This window comes from Budorcas taxicolor, chromosome 5 (genome assembly GCF_023091745.1).
Source record: "Budorcas taxicolor isolate Tak-1 chromosome 5, Takin1.1, whole genome shotgun sequence".
In the NCBI taxonomy this organism is placed as follows: domain Eukaryota; kingdom Metazoa; phylum Chordata; class Mammalia; order Artiodactyla; family Bovidae; genus Budorcas; species Budorcas taxicolor.
This window is the reverse complement of record NC_068914.1, coordinates 147,318,752-147,338,913: the sequence shown is the minus strand read 5'-3', so window position 1 is coordinate 147,338,913 and position 20,162 is coordinate 147,318,752. Positions and strand designations below refer to the sequence as shown.

At 52.9% G+C, this 20,162-nt stretch overlaps 1 protein-coding gene across 1 annotated transcript; it reads right to left on the bottom strand.

The window, feature by feature from the left end:
• Nucleotides 1–10,839: 10,839 nt before the first annotated feature.
• Nucleotides 10,840–18,847, bottom strand: ACRBP (acrosin binding protein). Its single transcript, XM_052641437.1, has 10 exons — nucleotides 18,805–18,847; nucleotides 18,355–18,573; nucleotides 18,100–18,194; nucleotides 17,547–17,667; nucleotides 15,979–16,480; nucleotides 15,372–15,504; nucleotides 13,025–13,204; nucleotides 12,730–12,897; nucleotides 11,556–11,639; nucleotides 10,840–10,962 (listed from the first exon to the last, which is right to left on the bottom strand). Exons 1-10 carry the CDS (start codon nucleotides 18,845–18,847, stop codon nucleotides 10,840–10,842), a joined length of 1,668 nt encoding a protein of 555 aa, XP_052497397.1.
• Between the last annotated feature and the right edge of the window lie 1,315 nt (nucleotides 18,848–20,162).

Below are 20,162 nucleotides of genomic sequence, written 5' to 3'. Positions count from 1 at the left end.
GTGCGCCGAGGAGCTAAGCTGGGGGCATCAGGGGGCGCACCCACGTCCTAGCATCTCCAGTCTCCGGGGCCGGGGCCTGGGGGCTGCACAGAGAGCCCCAGAGCAAACGGAGGTTCAGCATGGGCGTGTGGGTTGTGGTTGCAAGGCAGCCGGCTTGGGGGAAGGTGGGGAGCAGTGGGATGCCTTTGGTCACAGCCTTATCGGCAGTGGAGACCTGAAACAGGAGGGAAGCCAGAAGTCAAGATACTGCAAGGAAAGGCTGAAGACACAAATGTTATGGAGCTGAACTCCCTAGCCTCTTGAGACCTTTTTCAGCCTCAGATCTTTCCCCTACCTTCCTTCTGTGTCCAGAACAGCTTTCTGCACCGGGCTCCATGGCACAGTGTTAAATGCACAGGCTCTGGAGTCAGACTTGCCTACGAATAAATCTGTGCCTTTGTCCTCGTGTGCCTTAGCCATTTCCCTGGTGGTCCAGTGGCTAAGACTCAGAGCTCCCAACGCAGGGTTCAATCCCTGGTGAGGGAACTAGAGCCTACATGCTGCAACCAAGAGTTTGCATGCCGCAACTAAGACCCTGCACAGCCAAATAAATAAATATTTTTTTAAAGGAAAGAAAACTGACTTAATATCTCTACCCCTCATTTTCCTTACCTGGAAAACAAGAAAGAAAGGAGAAGGGTTCCTACTTCACAAGGTCATTAGACTCAACGAGTCGATATATATGAAATGCTTTGGTTACTGTTATCTGCTAATATCTCTCCCTTTCTTCCTTTCTTCTACAAATGCTTCCTGGGACTTTAGAAGGTTTTAGGCATGTTCACAGCAGTGAACAAAACAAAGGCCTTGCCCCCACCTATTTTCCAATCCACTGAAAGGAGACAGATGATAAAGTATTGGTAAATAGATATTGGCCTCCTTGGGTGGATGGCTCAAGGGTAAAGAATCTACCTGCAATGCAGGAACCACAGCAGATATGGTTCAATTACTGGGTCCAGAAGATCCCCTGGAGAAGGTAATGGCAACCCACTCCAGTATTCTTGCCTGGGAAATCCCATGGACAGAGGAGCCTGGCAGGCTACAGTCCACAGCATCGCAAAGTTGGACATGACTAAATGACTTAGCACACACACACGCACACCAATAGCTCTTATGGCAGGTGGTGAGAAGAACTGTGGAGCCCCTCCCCTGGCACCAGCCTGTTCTGCTTGCTCCCCACTATCTAAAGAATAAAGTTCAAACTCCCAAGTACAGGATGAAATCCCAGCCTCATCTCTGCTGTTGCTCCTGTGTGGGCTAGCTTTGTGGTCAGAGTGACCCGGTCCAGCTGGATGGTTCGGCCTTGCTCACTCTCAGTTTCTTCATTTGTAAAATGGGGACAGTAATAGAATGGGGGTCCCATAGGCTGATGGCACACCTCAGCACAGTGTTGCCAGGTGGGGGAAGGCCTTGTGGGTTGAACTTCTCTGGGTGCTTCCTTACAGAGTCTGACTCAGATGTTTCCTAGTAAGGGTTCTATGATGGGGGGAGATGGTGGTTTGGTCCTAAGGGCTTAAAGGGGGCGCTTAGCCCAGAGAAGGTGGCAGTGAGGCCAGGAAGTACTGTGGGCTCTGATAAGACTGCCGGAATGGGCAGACCACAGCCGCTGCCATCCTCAGGCAAAAGCTGGCAGATGAAGGGTATGGCCAGAGGTAGCGGAGTCAGAAGACAAGACTTGGTCTCAAGTCCTTCCTTAATGCCAGAAGGCCACAGAAGCGACCCCTCCATTGTGATCCCCACATGCTGTCTATTTTGTGTCTATTGTAAAATATACAGAACTTTAAAAATTTACCATTGTAACCATCTTTAAGAGTACAATTCAGTGACATTAAGTACAATCGCAGCATTGTGTAACCATTGCCACTATTTCTGAAACTTTTTTATCATCCCAAACAACAACTTAAGCAATAAACTACTCATCCCCTTTCCCTCCCTCTCCTGGCAACCTCTATTCTACTTTCTGTCCGTGTAAATTTGCCTATTCTAGACCCCCTCCTCTGAGTGGAAACGTAGAATTTCCGTCCTTTTGTGTCTGGGTTATTTCACTTAGCTTAAAGTTTTCAAGGTCCCTCCATGTTATAGACTGTATCAGAGTTACAGTCTTTTATGGCTGAATAATATTTTCCTGAGCTTCCCAGGTGGGTCATTGGTACAGAACCTGCCTGCCAATGCAGGAGATGCAGGTTTGACTCCTGAGTCAGGAAGATCCCCTCCCTGGATGAGGAAATGGCAACCCACTTCAGTATTCTTGCCTGGAAAATCCCATGGACAGGGGAGCCTGGTGGGCTATAGTCCATGGGGTCTCAAAGAGTCGGACACAATTAAACAACTAAACAACAAAAACAAATATTTTCCCATATAAACACCACATTTTGTTCATCCGTTCATTTGTTGATGGTGACTTGGGTTTTCCCATCTTTTGGATATTGTGGGTAATGGTAATGAACATGTGTGGCCACGTGCCGACTTAGGGATCTTAAGGAAAGAAGTTATCTAAAGACCCTGAGCCATTATCCCAAAATACTGAACCTACTCCTTTCAGTAAGAACCACTTAAATCCTTACATGGAACAAAGTTGTAAACCTAATTGTCATATGTTTTCTAGTGTGTTTTTTGCTCGTTTTTTTGTTCTCCCTCCAACCAGCGGTTGTAGACTCCAGCAGTTTAAGACCTGTAAGAAACACAGCACAAGAATAAAGAAACATTTCCCCTACGAAATACCAATTTCATCAACGAAAATAATGCTGGATGGGTCTTAAACGTGTGGAAAAGCAAGTAACACCAGTTCTCTTCCTAAAGTGTGCCCACCTCCCATGATCCTTTGCTCCAGTCATGCCAAACTAGTGATAACTCTGCAAATACTTGACATCTCGCGTGCTGTCTCTTCAACCTGGATTGCCCTTTCTCCCCTTCTCTGACTGGTAAACTCAGCCACTTCTCAGGGCCCCATGATGCCTTTCCTGACTCCCACCCTCCCACCAAACAGGCACAGTCCCCTCTTTGGTGTCTCCCCAGCACTTTGGATGCAGGTCAGCTCTTCCTACTCAGGCTGTCATGAGCTGCTCTTGGTCTGCTCCTCCTACTCACCCGTGAACTCCTTGAGGGAGGGCCAGTGGACTGTGACTTACTCATCTTTGTAGCCCCAGCCCCTCCCTCTATAAATGTTGAGTCAAAAATAATAGCTGCCTCACTGATCACTCACCATCTCCCTGGGTGCCTTCTAAGTGCAAGCTCTAATCCTCCCAGCAGCCCTTGGAGGTCAATGTTTCTCTTGATTTTTACTCAAAAGTGGTCAGTGAGCAGTGAAATCAGGACCCAAACCCAGGACGTCTCACCTCCAAAGTCCAAGCTGCCTCCAATAAGAATGGGTGGGTGGGTATGAGCTGGATGCTGCACCTAACTTTTATTGCTGCCTAGATGAAATCTGTGCCCATAGGTGAATGCTTTTACTTCCTCCTTTGTCCAATAGAAATATGTACTGTTTAATAACCCACTTCCTTCTTTCTCCCGCTTCAAACACTGGCAGCACAGACTCATCTCACACACAGATATGCCTCCTGATGATCTCCCCTTACCTACTGAAACGGTATTCTGCTTTCAGCTCCTCAGGTCATGTCCTGTGTATTCGTCCCATTTCCCCAACCAGATGATAAGGTCCTAGTCGCTCACGCGCAGTCGCTCAGTCGTGTCCGACTCTTTGCGACCCCATGGACTGTAGCCCACCAGGCTTCTCTGTCCATGGGATTCTCCAGGCAAGAATCGTGGTCCTAGGGTGGGGATTAAACCTTTTACAGCTTTCTTCCCAAGCTCACTCACACTTCAGTCTTTCCACTTAGCAGGCCCTTGTGATAGTCACTGGCTGCCTGGCAGGAAATCTTCCCTCTGCCCCCCATGTCCATCCAGCCTGTAATCCTGTTATAATATTTCATGTATCATTCCAGCCTCTTCTTATCACATTCCTGACTATCTCTTCCGCATGTACAACTCAGTGAAAAGCATCTCCCTTTGGAGAGCTTTGCTTGGAAACTGCTTGTAATAAAACTTCTGTAACAGTTTACGGCTGCAATTTTTGTTGCTGTTTAGTCCCTAAGTCGTGTCTGGCTCTTTGGGATCTCATGGACTGTAGCCCGCCAGGCTCCTCTGTCCATGGGATTTCCCAGGCAAGAATGCTGGAGTGGGTTGCCATTGCCTCATCTAGGGAGGGGATCTTCCCAACACAGGGATCAAACCCAGAGCTCCAGTATCTCCTGTATTGCAGGCAGATTCTTTACCACTGAGCCACCTGGGAAGCCCATAGCTACAATTATAATAACATTTTATCATTCTTAACCATTCTTTGGAGAATCAATAGCTCCTTACAACTAGGATGAATGAATGAGTGAATGGATAATTCTTTTCCAAGAATCCCAAATCTCTTAGCACTTCCCTCATGGCTCAGTGGTAAACAGTCAGCCTGCAAAACACAGGAGACACTGGAGACCTGGGTTCGATCCCTAGGTCAGGAAGATCCCCTGGAGAAGTAAATGGCAGCTCCAGTATTCTTGCCTGGAGAATCTCATGGACAGAGGAGCCTGTTGGGCTACAGTCCATGGGGTGGCAGAGAGTTGAGCAGGATTGAGTGACTAAGCACACTGCACACAAGGCTCTCAACAACACTGCCATGTTAGTAAGACCAGAATGTTTAGCTGCACTAAAAGGTCAGAGAAGGCGATGGCACCCCACTCCAGTACTCTTGCCTGGAGAATCCCATGGACGGAGGAGCCTGGTAGGCTGCAGTCCATGAGGTCGCTAAGATTTGGACACGACTGAGCGACTTCACTTTCACTTTCATGCACTGGAGAAGGAAATGGCAACCCACTTCAGCGTTCTTGCTTGGAGAATCCCAGGGACGGGGGAGATGGTGGGCTGCCGTCTATGGGGTGGCACAGAGTCGGACACGACTGAAGTGACTTAGCCGCAGCAGCAGCACTAACAGGTGGAGTTAGGAATTCTTCAGAGATGCTCTCTCCTTCCTCCATTCCAAAGCCGAGAAGCCCTTGGGTTGATGTCTCAAAAACCCACCCCTCTCCAACAGACTCACACAGAATGGCCTAAGCTGAGCATTGAGAGCTGCCAGGCCCCTGCCCTGGTCCCCACCCCATCTGCTTGCTTCCCTGGGGCTCCCTGTCAGAGGAATTGAATGGGCACGGTGCCAGGCCAGATGGCAGAGATGGGGAAAACTGCCAAAAAGGAGGCAAACAGGAAATGGAAGGAGGGCTCTAGGTATGGGGAAGGGACAGCAAGGCCCTCTTCTCTGTCCTGCCATCAGTAAGAGGTCAGGTGGGGGGTAGGGGGCAAAGAAACAGCAGCAGCCCCAGAAGAGCAGAAACACAGGGACTTCATTTCACCAGGGAGAAGGGGAACCTGGAGGCCCACACAGGCTCAGCAACCTCAGCATGCCCAGAGGTCACGTGAGCACACAGCTGCACTCACGTGCAAGGCCACAGGCAGGTAAGGGTGCACCAAGGGATGGGCACACAAGATTACTAGTAACATACAGATCAGTGTGTAACACGTGTGTGTGTGCACAGAGCCTCAGACAGCCAAGCCAGGGGAGGAGGGCAGACTTTGGGACAGCATCCTTAGATGGACAGACAGACGGGCAGCTTCAGGGGTACACACACATGCGTGCAGATGGCCACAAGCAGATCCCTGCCCCCAAGACACTGAGAGGCAAAGAGAGGCCTGGGGACTGCCCCTCCGGCATCCGGGCCCCCTCCACCCCATGCACAGACCAGAATATGTGCAGTCATTCTCCTCCTCACCTTCTCCGTCTCAGCTTGCCATGAGCACACCCAGGACCCAGATCCCTGTGTCCCTGGGGCCTCTGGGACCGGCCCCACTGCCCTCTGAGCTGGGCTGGGCACCACGCTTTGCTGAGATAAGTCAGCGGGGCAGGGCTATTTTCTGCTCTGGCAGGAAGTGAGAATGGAGGATAAAAGTGGACAGAAGGCTAGATCATGATCTTTCCCTTCCTCTCCTCCACACAACTGGCCCGTGGCGTCCACCCTTCTGGCGCCTGACCAGGGATGCAGAGGGGAGCTGAACAGAAGGGAGGTGGGTGATTTGGGACACCGATGGGGGCAGGGAGGGAAGACAGAGTCCTCCAGCTTCCTCCTGTCTGCTACCCTCCCCATGGCTTCCTGCCCCCCTTCCCCCCTGCTCTCCCTACCTCTCCAAACATCCACCAAAGGCCTTGCTCTCATCACCTCTTCTCCTTTGGAATCTACACCCTTCAGAAATTTGGAAAGTGGGAATCTCCAGTCTCTTCATCCTTCTTGCCCCAGAGGACCAGCTCTAAATAGCTCTGGCCTACTTTTAGATTTGGGCAGTCAAAAGCCCATCAGCGTGTCTCCCCACCCCCACCACACACACTGTGCCGCCAGACCTGGGTAGCTAACTGAACCCACTTCCTCTCCTGCCGCACCCTGGTAGCCATGAGAAGATGCAATCTCTACCCACAGACACGTGTGATTATGCAGACTCTGAAGGCCTATACGTTCAGGTTCCCCAGACGGATGGAAACTGTACTGAGCATCCAGCAGAAGGATGATGAAGTCTAAAGGCTTTAGGAAAGTCTCTGTCCCAGGGATGCTCTGGAACACAGATGAATCCTGCCCATCAGCTTGTCCTGGGTCTGGGGAGTCTGTGAAAGTGACTAATAGTCGCTCAGTCTTGTCTGACTCTTTGCGACCCCAGGGACTGTAGCTGGCCAGGCTCCTCAGTCCATGGAAGTCTACAGGCAAGAATACTGGAGTGGGTAGCTGTTCCCTTCTCCAGGGGATCTTCCTGATTCAGGGATCGAACCTGGGTCTCCCGCATTGCAGGCTGATTGGGGCAGTCTGTAAGGTGGAGATAGTACCAGGTCACCTGGTTGAGTGGATGGCCTCCTCCTGACCCAGGGGTCATGGTCTTCCCCTCCACGTGTCCTGTCTAACCTCCATCCTCCTTCCTCTCTGGTCCAGGCCTGCTCTGCTTTCTGTAGCCCAGATCCTGCTCCAGCCTCTCCCCACCCTTCCCCTCTTGGCCTCTCTTTCAGCTCTTCCAACATCATCCTGCATCTTTTCCCTTTCTCTATTCTCACCCCATCTCTCCTTTCTAGGAAAAGGCCAAAAGTTCAAAGATTAGTTGCCCGGTGAGTGGCTGTCACCTCCCCACCTGCATACATTTCTCCACCCTGCTGTCAAGAGCCGGAAAAACAGGAAACAAAGTCCCGATCACTCAGGACTCAAAGGGGATCAACTCTCGGCAGCCCTGTGCTCTTGGTGGTCCTTGCTTTGGGACTAGGCTGGGTCCCACAGACTCATGGAAACCTCAGGAAGCCTTTGGATTCATGGACCTGGCCCTGCCCTTGGGCAGCACTGTGTGTGCGGTGTGGAGCTGTCAAGCCTCTGCGGTCCCTCCCCTGGGGCCTGGGCTTGGGAGGCTTCTGAGCTGCTGGGGTGCATGCTGAGGGCACCAGACAGGGACACAGCCGGGCTCTATGGTCTCTGGGTGGCCAGGAGGTGAAGCTCAAGGGTTGAAAGTTTCTGCTTCTGTCTCAACACAACACTTGCCTCAGGTCCCCTTCGGCGACAACCTCAGATCACCCTGAAGGGACCAGAGATGCAACCTGATGGGAGGGACCCTTCCCATCAGGGAGGCCCCCACAAACAGGGAACAGCCGCCCTCAGTGATGTGACACACAGGTGTCAGGGACTCCGCTTTGATCCCTGATCTGGGAAGATCCCACGTGCCTCATGGCAACTAAGCCCCTAAGCCGCAACTACTGAAGCTCCACACACCTAGAGCCCATGCTCTGAAACAAGAGAAGCCACCACAATGAGCAGCCCATGCGCCACAACTAGAAAGTAGCCCCCACTCTCTGGAACTAGAGAAAAGCCCATGTGTAGCAAAGAAAGCTCAGCACAAACAAAAATATATAAATAAATACATATTAAAACAAAAACAAAAGAAGGCCCTGCACACCCTCAAATATCACCCCCACCCTGACCCTGTGCCCAGTATCTGAAATTTTATCTACTGCATGACACTCCTGGACCACATTCTACCAGACCTGGCAGGACACTGGAGACGTCTGGCCCAAACGTCTTATAAAGAAAATGCCCTGGGTGAAGGCAGTGTCTCTCAGGCGCCTCTAAGACATTGGATTTGGCTGGGAAGGTCCCTATGAAGGCAGGTCTGTGCCTTGAACCCACTCTGGAGTTTAATCAGGTCAGGTCACTCTCACCGGCAGAGGCCTGGCTCTTGAGTGGGCGTTGGACATTGTCTTATCTGAGAATGGGAGAGGGTTGGAAACCATCCTCAGAGGGCCCTCTTTCCTCAGTGGCCCTGGGACCCAGAGTTCAGCATGAGAGTAGGTGAAAGGGAAGACCCAGCCTCCAGGACAGACAGGCCTAGGGGCTGGCTTCATGCTCCAGCGCTCGTCCTCTGTTTGCGGTCTGCCTGCCTGAGGTTGTCCCTTTGAGCTCTTTATTCAGAAAGATTTCTCCAGGCCCAGGGGCCCCTCTCACCTCCACTCCCACCCACCTCCCCCAATTCTGAAGGAGGGGTGCTTTCCTTGTGCCCCTGTGAGGTTCAGTCCCATCTGTGAGGTCCCCTTACCTGTGCTCGTCGGTGTGGCTCACCGCTCTCCCGAGCTGGCTTCTGCCTGCTCTGGGCCAGGCCGGGCTGGTAGGGCCTGCTCCCGGCGGTGGGACACACCCACCTCAGCAGATCTCAGCAGATCCCAGCACTCGGCACTCTGCACACACCCGCACCCAACCCCAAGACAGCGGGCAGGGAGAGAGACAGAGGAGGAAGCCGTGACCTCAATGCCTTCACAGTTTGGCCAGAGAAGAAACCCCAGCAGATAATGTCACTTAATGCAGCCCCAACCCTCACCCACTAATGCCCTCTCACCACCCATCCCTCTCACACCCTTTGTAGTTTCCGGGAAGCCTAGCTGTCACACCCAGTACTGCAGATTCCAAATTACTAACCCCCAGCCTCTTGCTGATCTGCCGGTTCCCCCTGGCTGTCTGTCTCTTCTGGGTTCCAGCAGATGGTTTTGCTCTTGTCGCAGGTGGCTTATACCTCCCTCTGTGTGTTTGTGGGGGAGGGGGAGCAGGACTCAGATGACAACCCCTAGTCTTCGTAGCCTGGGCTGAGCCCCCTGTCTTTCAGATCAGTAGAGCCAGGCATGTTGTCTGCACTCAGTGCAAAAAAAGAAAAAAAACAAGCTTTGAGCCCTAGGTGGAAAAGGACATTGCGATTGAATGAGTATGGGAAACACTAAGTCGAACAGGTTTCTCTATTACAGGGTTTCTCCTAAAAGCTTGACCACATGTTGATAATAAAAGCTGGGTGACAGGGGCATTGAGGGTACATTGCGAGAGTGTTAGTTGCTCAGTCTTGTCTGACTCTTTGCAATCCCATGGACTGTAGCCCACCAGGCTCCTCCTTCTATGGGACTCTCCAGACAAGAATACTGGAGTGGGTAACCATTCCCTTCTCCAGAGGGTCTTCCCAGCCCAGGGGTCAAAACTGTGTCTCCTGCACTGCAGGCAGATTCTTCATCGTCTGAGTCACCAGGGTTGCATTATTCTATATTTGTGCATGCTTGAGCTTTTCCATAACATTTTCTGTTAAATGCTATATAGTTACCCACACGTGTGTGTCTCCAGAATATGTTTTGGGAGATCTGTTGTTATTTTTTTTTTTGAAAGATTTTGTAACATGGATCATTTTTATAAAGTTTTATTGAATTTTTTACAATATTGTTTCTGTTTTTTATGTTTTTGTTTTTTCTGGCATGTTGAGATCTTAAGCTTCCTGAACAGGGCTCAAATCCATACCCCATGCCACTGGAAGGCAAAGTCTTAATCACTGAACAGCGAGGGAAGTCCCCCATGTTATTTTTTTAAACTTTTTTAAAAAGTTGATATGTTGTGTTTTCATTTTTATTCAGTTCAAGAAATTTTCTTTTTCCTTTTTTTTTGGCCACATGGCATGTGGGATCTCGTTTCTCCGACCAGGGATCAAACCTGCGCCCCCCTACATTGGAAGCATGGAGTCTTAACTACTCGACCACCCGCTAAATCCTGATCCCATGTTATTAAAGGCTGATGCTGGAGTCACATATCCATGCAAGCTGTCATGACGTGGCTCCCCCACATTTGGACCATTGGGCCCATGACTGGATGTCAGAGCAAGGGCTTCCAGCCCAGTTGCCTCCTCCCTCCTATAAATGGCAAATTCTGCCATACTGCCTGGGGCTGGCCCCCCCTGGACATAGTCTCATTCAGATGACCCTCCAGAGGGACAGTCCTACACTCACATCTGAGATCATGGGATCAGAGCTTCAGAAATGGAGACACACATGCCCTCATGGCCCACACGGTCCCTCAAGACACCGGCCATGACTTCTTCTGACTTCTTAGTCTTCTCCTGGCACAGGATTGCTTCCCTGAGAACCACCCCCAGGGTTCCCTTACCGACAGATGGCTCCATAAGTGCCAGGGGTTGGAGGACTGACTCCCTGGGAGCAGGGGGTGGGCAGGCCCAGGAGGGGATCACAACCAAACCAGGCCACACAAGTTAAAAAGAAACATTTTATGTACAGACATCCTTTAAGATGGGCAGAGTTCCCATCACCGACCTCTCTGGGACCGGTGCCCCAACCCAAAGGACACATGATTTGGGCCAAGTAAGAGACAACCTAGGGTTTGAAAGCAATAGACAGTGTGGGAAGGTGTAGCGGGTGGGGAGAGGACAGAGTCCAGCTCATCCAGCTTGGCCAAGAGTCAAGGTGCTAAACTCCTGGCTCCATCGAAGCACAAGGTCCTCGCTCTTGTCCGGAGTCAGGACGGTGTACGTCTCATTCTGCAGACATCTCATGCGGGACACCTGTGCAGGGTCCGAGTAGGAGAGCCAGGAGCCAGAGGTGTCAGAAGTCCAGACCCCGGGGCGGGGGCGGGGGCGGGCGCGGGGGTGGGCGTAGTTGCAGGGAGTGCAGGAAAAGTCAGAGAAGCCGGAAGCTCAGATGTGGCTTTTTAAAAAAGCAGCCAGACACACCACGTAGCCCAAACCCCTCCTTTTAGAAATGAGGAGCCCGGGGCTGGAGAGGAAGTGACTTGGCTCAGACGACTCAGTGAGTAAGAGCAGGAGGTAGGACTGACACCTAGACCTCTCTGACCAACCTGGCTGGGGGTTCTTCCCTCCCAGTGTGTCCCCAGGGCTTCTGATGGCAGCCTCCCCTTTCCACCCCCATCCTGGAACTCTTGGCCTGGGGCCCTGGGAGAGCTGCTCACCTCACGGCTGGAGGAGTAGGGACAGAGCTCCGGAAGACACACCTGCTCTTCACACCCCCACCCCCATGCTCAGATGGATGCCACAGCTCGGGTGCGCGGGGGAGGTGGAAAGGTGGCCAGAACAGGTCAGCGTGCAGTGACCCATGGAAGGGTTGATGGGGTGGGGGGGGAGCAGCGGGAGGGGCTCACCTTCCGGTCCCTGTTTCTCATCATACACTGCTGGCTTTTGAAGGCACAGTAGTTGGGGTACTGCACATATTCCGTGTCACAGATCTAAGGCAGGAGCGGGGGATGGGAGGTGGAAGACTTCAGAAGCCTCAGAGCCCTTCAGAGCGCCCCCCACGGCAGAAACCAGGGCAGAGAACCAGACCCTCTGCACCAGGGTATCCCCTTCAGTGTCACCCTCAGTGTCTGGGAAGAAGCTGGGAGCTGAAACTAGGAAGGGGCTGCTTTGCTGGTCAGCAAGCTGCGAAAGCAGCTGAGGAGAGGACCGGGGAAGTGAGTACCAAGGCTCCAGATCGTGGCAGGGTCCCAAGTGGCAGTCTCATCTCAGGGAACCTCCTGGGGACGGCTTAGGATGGAAGAGGCGGAAGTGTTTCTAATGTGTGACCCTGGGTGGAGCCACTTCCCTCTGTGGCCCTCACCACCCCACCCATAAACCCAGGGGAACAGCTGAAATGGTCTAAGGGCCCGTCCAGATCTAGGGGCTCAGGGAGAAGAGCTAGGAAGAGGCCCTTCTACTCAGCTAAAAGCCCTTTCTTAAGTAGCCTCCACTTGTCCTGGTCTTGATTTTTTTCTGTTAAACCACACAGAAGGCGGGCGGGGGCGGGGGGGTGAGGGGGGCAGTGCTGGCTCTTAGCTACAACAGGTTGACCCACAGGGGAGGTGACTTTGCGGGAAGGGGTAAAGCTGATCCCATTGAGAGGGAAAGCACTGGAAGATTCGGGAAGGAGCCTACAGACTAAGGCAGGGAAGCACTGGATCGCCGTCAACGGCACTTCAGGCATCACCCAGAAGTTTGTCTTAGGAATGAGGCCTCCCACCCCCAACCACCGAGGGTAACTGGCAGAGCTGGGACCAGACCTGTCTCGTGCCCCCAAGTCCTGTACCCTCTGGCCTCCCGGATTGCTAGTCCTTTGCTAAACACAATCCTGGTCTCCTGGGGGCCCAAGGGAGGCGGAGGTGGCAGAGGTAGCGGGGAGGGTGTTGAGGAGTGGAGAGGGGAGTCTGCTGGAAAGAGGCAGGAGGCTCAGTGAGGAGCAGCTCTCAGAAGCCAGGGCCCCAAGACTCCCCCCGCCCCACATCCTAGGGTTCCCCAGAGCGAGGGACCAGGAAGAAGCGTGGTAAGGGGGGTGGGACTGACCCTGGTGGGGAAGTCTCCATCCTGGAAGCTCAGGAACTCAGTCTGGAGCCAGCTGGCCACTCGGTTGTCTTCGCAGCCCTTAGTGGCCAGCCGGGCACACCAGAAGTCCATGCGCAGCCCGCCGTACAAGTCCAGCCCGTAAAAGCGGCCCGATTTCCGGCTCCCTATCTGTAGCACGGGGCGCAGGAGAGAAGTGGGCACCCTGCTCACCCCCTCCAGCTCCCGGTTGTCCGGCCCTGCCTGAAGCCCTACCCCCCCCCCACCACCACTGCAACCCACCCGGCTGGGTCAGTACCTGGGTGCCGATGGTCATGCTCTGGGAGGCAAGCAGGGGGCTGACAAAGGGTGTTTTGTGGGAGCTGTCACACTGCTGTCGCTGCAGGTTGGCCTCCGAGTGGCATTGCTCCAGCTTCAGCGAGCAGAAGTCACAGAGGGTACACGCGGCTACGTGTCGCCGCCCCAGGCTGTCACAGACCTGCAGAGGGGTGTGGCTGAGGGCCTGAGGCTGAAGTCCCATGCCCCCACAGAATGTCCCCTCATTAAGCCTTTTCCAGAAGCTCCTCTGGCTTTTCCCAAACCCCTTCCCCAAGGTCCTCCCCTCAAAGACCTCCCATCAGCTCTCTATTTCTTCCCCCTCCTCTGCTACTGCTAAGTCGCTTCAGTCGTGTCCGACTCTGTGCGACCCCATAGATGGCAGCCCACCTGGCTCTCCCGTCCCTGGGATTCTCCAGGCAAGAATACTGGAGTGGGTTGCCATTTCCTTTTCCAATGCATGAAAGTGAAAGTGAAGTCATGTCCGACTCCTAGCGATCCCGTGGACTGCAGCCTACCAGGCTCCTCCATCCATGGGACCTTCCCGGCAAGAGTACTGGAGTGGGTTGCCATTGCCTTCTCTGAGGATGGTTTATTTCCTCACAAACAATCTTCATCTTCCTGCAGGTGACACCCAAGCCTCTATCATCCGTTCTGATCTCTTTCCTGAGCTTTGAATCCCCATGGCCAAGTGCCTGACAGATGTCTAACTTTGCCTAACTGAAAAAGGCTCACAGTCCTCCCTTCCTCTCTGCTAATGATAATGCTAATATTTACAAAGAGCTGGGACGGTGCTGCGCGCCATGGCTGATAAATGCCTTCATCTTATTTGGTCTTCCTAGGAATAGAATAGCTACTAAGCATGGCTCCATTTGCCTGCCAGGAAACTGAGGCTCCCCAAGCCTGAGTCACTTGCTCAAACAGACATCGAATGCATGATGGACCTGGGACACTGGTCCGGCTGCTTCCAACTCAAAAACCCAGGTCCTCTGCTGGAGCCCCTGGGTTCAGAGCCTCCAAGTTCTTGGAGGACCTTCTTGGATGTGGAGCCGCCCATCTTCCTGCGGGGCTCTCCGCCCTGAGTGAGTCTCCTCAGGACGATCTCGCTCGGCATGATCTCCAGGCCGTCCCGTCAGCGCATCACAGTCACAGAATCTCTTGCTCACTCCTCATAACAGCTCACGGGGGAGGCATCATCAGGTCCCTAACCCCAAATCATAACTGAATTCCCCTTTCCTACCAAATGAAATACAACTGCTTCGGACTGCCATTCGGGATTATTCACATTATGGCCTCTTTGATTCTGTTTCCAGGTAAAATGGGCTCCTTACTGTTCTTTCAGCCAAGCCCTAAAATCCAGTGAGCTCTCCATTAGTCCTGAACTTCCTAAGTGCAGTCCATCTCCATCAAAAAATAACTCTCTTTCCATCACCTACCAACCCACACTCCTTTTGTATAATGCTACTCAATCTCAGCTCCCTGCGAGCAGGAGGAAGAGTAACAGTGTGCTCATTCTTGGTCCCTCGTGGAATTTCTTCTCTCTTGCCTCTGAGCCTTTGCACACACTAGTCTCTGTAGCAGGAACCTTCTACCAAACCCTTCTTCTGCCTGGTTAACTTCTTTTATCTCCAGGTCTCAGTTTAAACATCAGTTCCTCTAAGAGGCATTGTCCAATCCTGGCCCCATCATGACTTTTGTGCTCGCCATCTGCTCTCTGAACTTTGGACTTATCCGTCATGCGTCGATCCCTGTCACACTGGTCTCCGTTTTGTCTCTCTCTCCCAGTGGACTCCAGGAGGACAGAGGATCGGATCTTGTTGCACTCGTCACTAAATTACCTAGGACAGAATTGCTAGTGTCTCAAATACCTAGCCAAATCAATATCTGTTGAATAGACAGATGCATGGATGGCATGCCAGCTCTTAGCACACATTTGCTAACTTGTGCTTTTAGAAAGTCCTACACTTCTTGGAAATATAATTTGCTGGGTTCTGAGGACATATCGAGATTGGGATCTCTCTACAGAGCCCTGGAACGGGTTCTAGGACCCCTCCCGGAAGACGAGCTGCATCTAAGGTACAGCCACATCCTGCAGTTGGTGAACTGGCTCTGGACATGACTCAAGCTTAGCAACTGAGCCACAGAAGGAATTCTGGCCAGGAATGGATTCCAGACTCTGTCTTGAGCCTCCCTCCTTTTAAGGGAGCTGGAAATGTCTTTCCAAGAAGGGGTTCTCACTTGGAGAGTTTCTCAGGCTTTCTGTGGCCCCGCCCATCCTGTACTCCCTAGGCCCATGAACTTGGAGCCAGTGAACAGCTCGGTGGGCATACCGATATCCCAAAACCAAGGATCTCATTTTCCAAGTACTGCCAGGCCTTGGCTGTCGGGGTTATGACGCAGGTGTTCTCCACAATCGAGTAGCACAGGGTCAGCAAGGCCTCCACATGGGGCAGCTGTAGCAGGCTGCAAAAAGACCAAAATGGCACCACTGCAGGGGATGGGCCAGAGGGCCAGGGCAGACAGCCATGCCCACTCGCTCCCCCCTGCCCTTACCATCCAGTCTTAGTCACATGCATTCAGCATGCTGGAGGTGGCCTTATAGGCCTCCAGATCAACTGCCTCCTTTTACAGATGAGGAACTGAGACCCAGAAAGGGGAAATGAAATTTGCAGTGCTCATCAGAGGCTGAGAGAAACCCAGAACCCAAGTCTGGTAGCTCTAGCTTCAGGGCTCACCCCATGCCAGGTAGAGATGGGCATCTAGGACACTGCTTAAGCCACAGAGGAGGTGAGGCGGGCAGCCGCTGGGTGTACCCAAAGCCCAAGCAGATCTGGGTGGGTCTGAGGCCAAGGCTGGCCAAGTGGGCCTCTCATCCCCAAAGGCCTTGGCTGTCGGGGTTATGGGTGGGGCTGGTGGGGGAGACAGAACGTCCAGTACCTGCCAGGGCTCTGGGATCTCCAGATGGTCTCCCCGTCATACATGTCATTCATTTCATCCATCTCCTGCGCCGATCGGATAAGCTCCTGGAGGTTCTCCATCAACATGGGAGTAGACTCCACTTCCCGCACCCGGGGAGTGAAGGAGAAAGGGTTGGAGGACACAAGTTCAGACCGAAACTTGGGCTCTGGGTCTGCCTGTAGCCTAGACGCTGAATCCAGAGCCTCCTCTGTGCCCTGGCCTTCCTCCTGCTTCTCCTCCTGCTTCTCCTCCTGCTTCTCCTCCTGCTTCTCCTCCTCCTGCTCCTCCTCCTGCTCCTCTTGCTCCTGCCCTTCCTCCTGCTTGTGCTCCTGCCCCTGCTCCTGCTTGTGCTCCTGCCCCTGCTGCTGTTTGCGCTCCTGCCCTTGCTCCTGGCCGCCTAAGGACAAGGAGGACTGGAGCAGCTCCTCCACATTGCTGTTCAGCCGCTCAGGCCAGGGCTGGAAGACCTGTCGTTCGGTGGCTGCAACAGGGTTTGCGAGGGACCAAGAGAGAGAAGGGAAAGGAATGGTCAGGCTTCTGGCATTCCGTCTTTGCAGAGGGACACACGCAAACACATAAACGCACACAAACACACACAGAAACACATAAGCACACTCAAAACACACAAACACATAAGCACACACAAACCGACACACAAACACATAAGCACACACAAACTGACACACAAACACATAAGCACACAGACACACATAAACACACACACATAAACACATAAGCACACATACACATAAACACATAAGCACACACATAAACACAAAAGCACACAGACACACATAAATACACACAAACACATAAGCACATACAAAACGCACACACACATAGGCATACACAAACACACAAGCACACATAAACACACACATAAGCACAAACACACTCATAAACACATAAGCACACACATAAACATATAAGCACACACAAACACTCACAAACACATAAGCACACACACACATAAGCACACACACACATAAGCACAAACACACATAAGCACACACACACACATAAACACACACACATACATAAACACAAAGGTAGAGGAAAGTTATTCACACAACCAATCATAAAAAACACAGGCAAGAATACAAATATCAAAACAATAGTACTATGGTGACGGTGGTGGCAGTGTTACAGGTTCCCTTCCCACCTCCCTCACAAAGGATCCTCATTCCTAACCCACTTCAAATACCACCTTTTGTCCCTCTCACTTAGCAAGCACCAAGTATTTTGAATACCTAGCAACCAATCCTTTTTGGAGTGAAGATGTGAGCTGAGAAATGTGCCAGAGGACTTCTCAATGCAATAGTGTTTTGGGGAGCAAGGAAAAATCAGTTCAGGGCAGAAATAGATGTAATGTCAGAAAACACTCTGATACAGGAAATCCCTAACTTGTATTCAAAAAAGTAGGCTTTCCCCTTATGCAAACATTTGCCCAAGGCTACTTCCAGCAGCTCACCTCCTTAGTTCCCTCCCGTTGATGCCTTAAGCCCTGGGTTTGGGGACTCTGGGGTGAGAGGCTGGCAGGGTCTCACCTGTGATGTGGGAGGACATGGGGGAGGTAGCCGTGGTGGGTGGCAGCACTTCGGGTGAACTATCCACCTCCTTGAGGGTGTTGGGTGAGAGGATGGAGACTGGCTGGGAGCACCGGACCCTCTGCAAGGCGAGAAGCAGAGTGGGAACGCCTTTCACAAAGGGCACATTTCCACTACACCTTATCCTCTGTCCCCAGGTCTCCTCTCTCACAGTTCCTGGGAGGAAATCAGGGGACATGGCCCTGAGTCGAATCCTCTAGATCTGAGACAGGGTCCCCTGCAAAATCAGACACCCTGCCGGCCCACATTCCTGCCTTCAGGCTTTTACATTTGACTGGAATGACATCTCTGTTGGGAGGAACAAGGGCTTCTCTCTGCCTCCTCCCATCTCTCTCCCTTACTTTTCTGGCAATAAGGGGATTGTTCAGAGTCTGAATGCCCAAGGTGAGACACTGGGCGAGTGTCGGCCAGCCAGTGACTGAGAGGGAGGACCTAAGGATGGCCTGGAGCCCTTCCTTGGTGACACCAGGTTCAAGCTCTGTCTTGACCTCACCTTGGCGTAGTAGACATGGTTGGAACAACGGTACTGGGTGAACTGGCAGAAGGACTCAAACCAGGAGGCGTAAGGGAGGTCGGAGCAGACTGCGCCTAGGGAAGGGTGGGGCACAGGTGAACACAGGGGTGTAATCCCTCCTGGAGGGAGGGTGCGATGGGCTCCTGGGGTCCGGAGAGCGGGGCACCCGGGCTCAGGGCCCAGGACCACCTGTCCCCTTTCCCTGGGTCGAAGGAGCACAGGGCTGGCCCTCACCGTCCGGCACCAGGCCGTGGTTTTCATACTGGTCTAGCTGGACGAGGGTGGGGTTCCGGCAGCCGTGGGTGGCACGGAGCCTGCAGGTGGTCTCCGCCTTCCAGGTAGGGGTCAGCAGTGCGAAGAAGCGCTCATACTCCGTGGGGGACAGGGGGCTGCCCGGCGTGGAGGTCGAGGCGGAGTCCTGGGCTGGGGCCGGTGCCAGAGGCAGGAGCAGCACTGCGGGTCGGGGACAGACCACGATGGACCCCTCTCCGCACCCGCCGGCCGGGAACACCCACCCCGAGAGCGGGGCGTGCACTCGGGGACTGAGCGCCTGGCCGCCAAGCTGGGGTGAGTGTGCAGGGGTGCTGGCGCGGCGGGGACGGGCGATGGGGAGAGGCTGCAGGCATCCCCGGGGGAAGGCGGCTCGGAGACTGTGGAGAGTTCCGGGGGCGGAGGCGCGCTCACCCCTCAGGAGTGAGAGAAAGGACCCTGCGGCGAGATGCCTCATGGCCCCAGACGGTCGCCCGCGTTCCCAGGACCGAGCGCCTCTAACCGGCCAAGCCAGGGCGAGCAGATAGGCGGGAGGGCGGGGCCGCGGTGGGTAGGGGGGCGAGACCAGCCGACGTCACAAAGTGGGGGCGGGGAAACTGATGCGAGGCTGCACTCGGCCGAAAGGTGGGGGCGGGTCCCCGTGTGTCACATCCCAGCTCGAGGACAAGGACGGCAGGAGTGATCTCGGACTCTGGCCGGAGTTGGATGCCGTAGGATGGCGTAGCTCCCATCTGTTCTTTACCTTATTACCTATCCCATGTCCATGCTGGCCCCGCACACTGGACACTTTTTCTCCCTACTTTACAATCTGGCCTTCCAGTAGTCACATGGGAATGTGAGAGTTGGACCATAAAGAAGACTGAACACTGAAGAATTGATGCTCTCAAACTGTGGTGTTGGAAAAGACTCTTAAGAGTCTCTTGGACTGCAAGATCAAACCAGTCAGTCCTAAAGGAAATCAGTTCTGAATATTCATTGGAAGGACTGATGCTGAAGCTCCAATACTTTGGCCAACTGATTCAAAGAGCCAGCTCACCGGAAAAGATCCTGATGCTGGGAAGGATTGAGGGCAGGAGGAGAAGGGGGCGACAGAGGATGAGATGGTTGGATGGCATCATCGACTCAATGGGCACAAGTTTGAGGAAGCTCTGGGAGATGGTGAAGGACACGAAGCCTGGTGTGCTGCAGTCCATGGGGTGGCAAAGAATCAGACACGAGTGACTGACTGAACAACAAATCCCATGTGAGGACTGGGGCAGAGATGGAACATGCAACACAAAGTTGGGGCCTGGAGGGCAGGAACTACAGAGGACACCTCCAGGTAAGTGAGCCAGAGCAGGGAGTAAGATGGGGGTTCTGGTGAGGAGACCCTGCATAAGGAGGGCTTAATCTATGGAAGTGGTTCCAGGTGGGCATAGACAATTCATTGGTGATAAGTTTTTGCTTTGTGTTTCAAATAAGTCAGGCTAATACTTAGTATAACAGTTCATGTATAAAACACAAGTACACATTTATTGGAAATTAAATGAAAGATATTAGGGAAAAGATGCACATCTTGAAGGTTTTGGAAACCCCCTGTCTGAGGCCCAGTTCCAGCCAGCTCTGTCCTTCCCATGCTGAGAGGTAGTGGGTCCTGGGGCAGCGGTACCACTTCAGGTTCCATGTCTGGTCCTACTTTCAGCATGTCATCCTCCTGTCTCTTAGCCAACTCAGAGGATGCAAACTATGCTCAGCACATGTGCTAAAACAGTGTCTCTACAATAAACACAGCA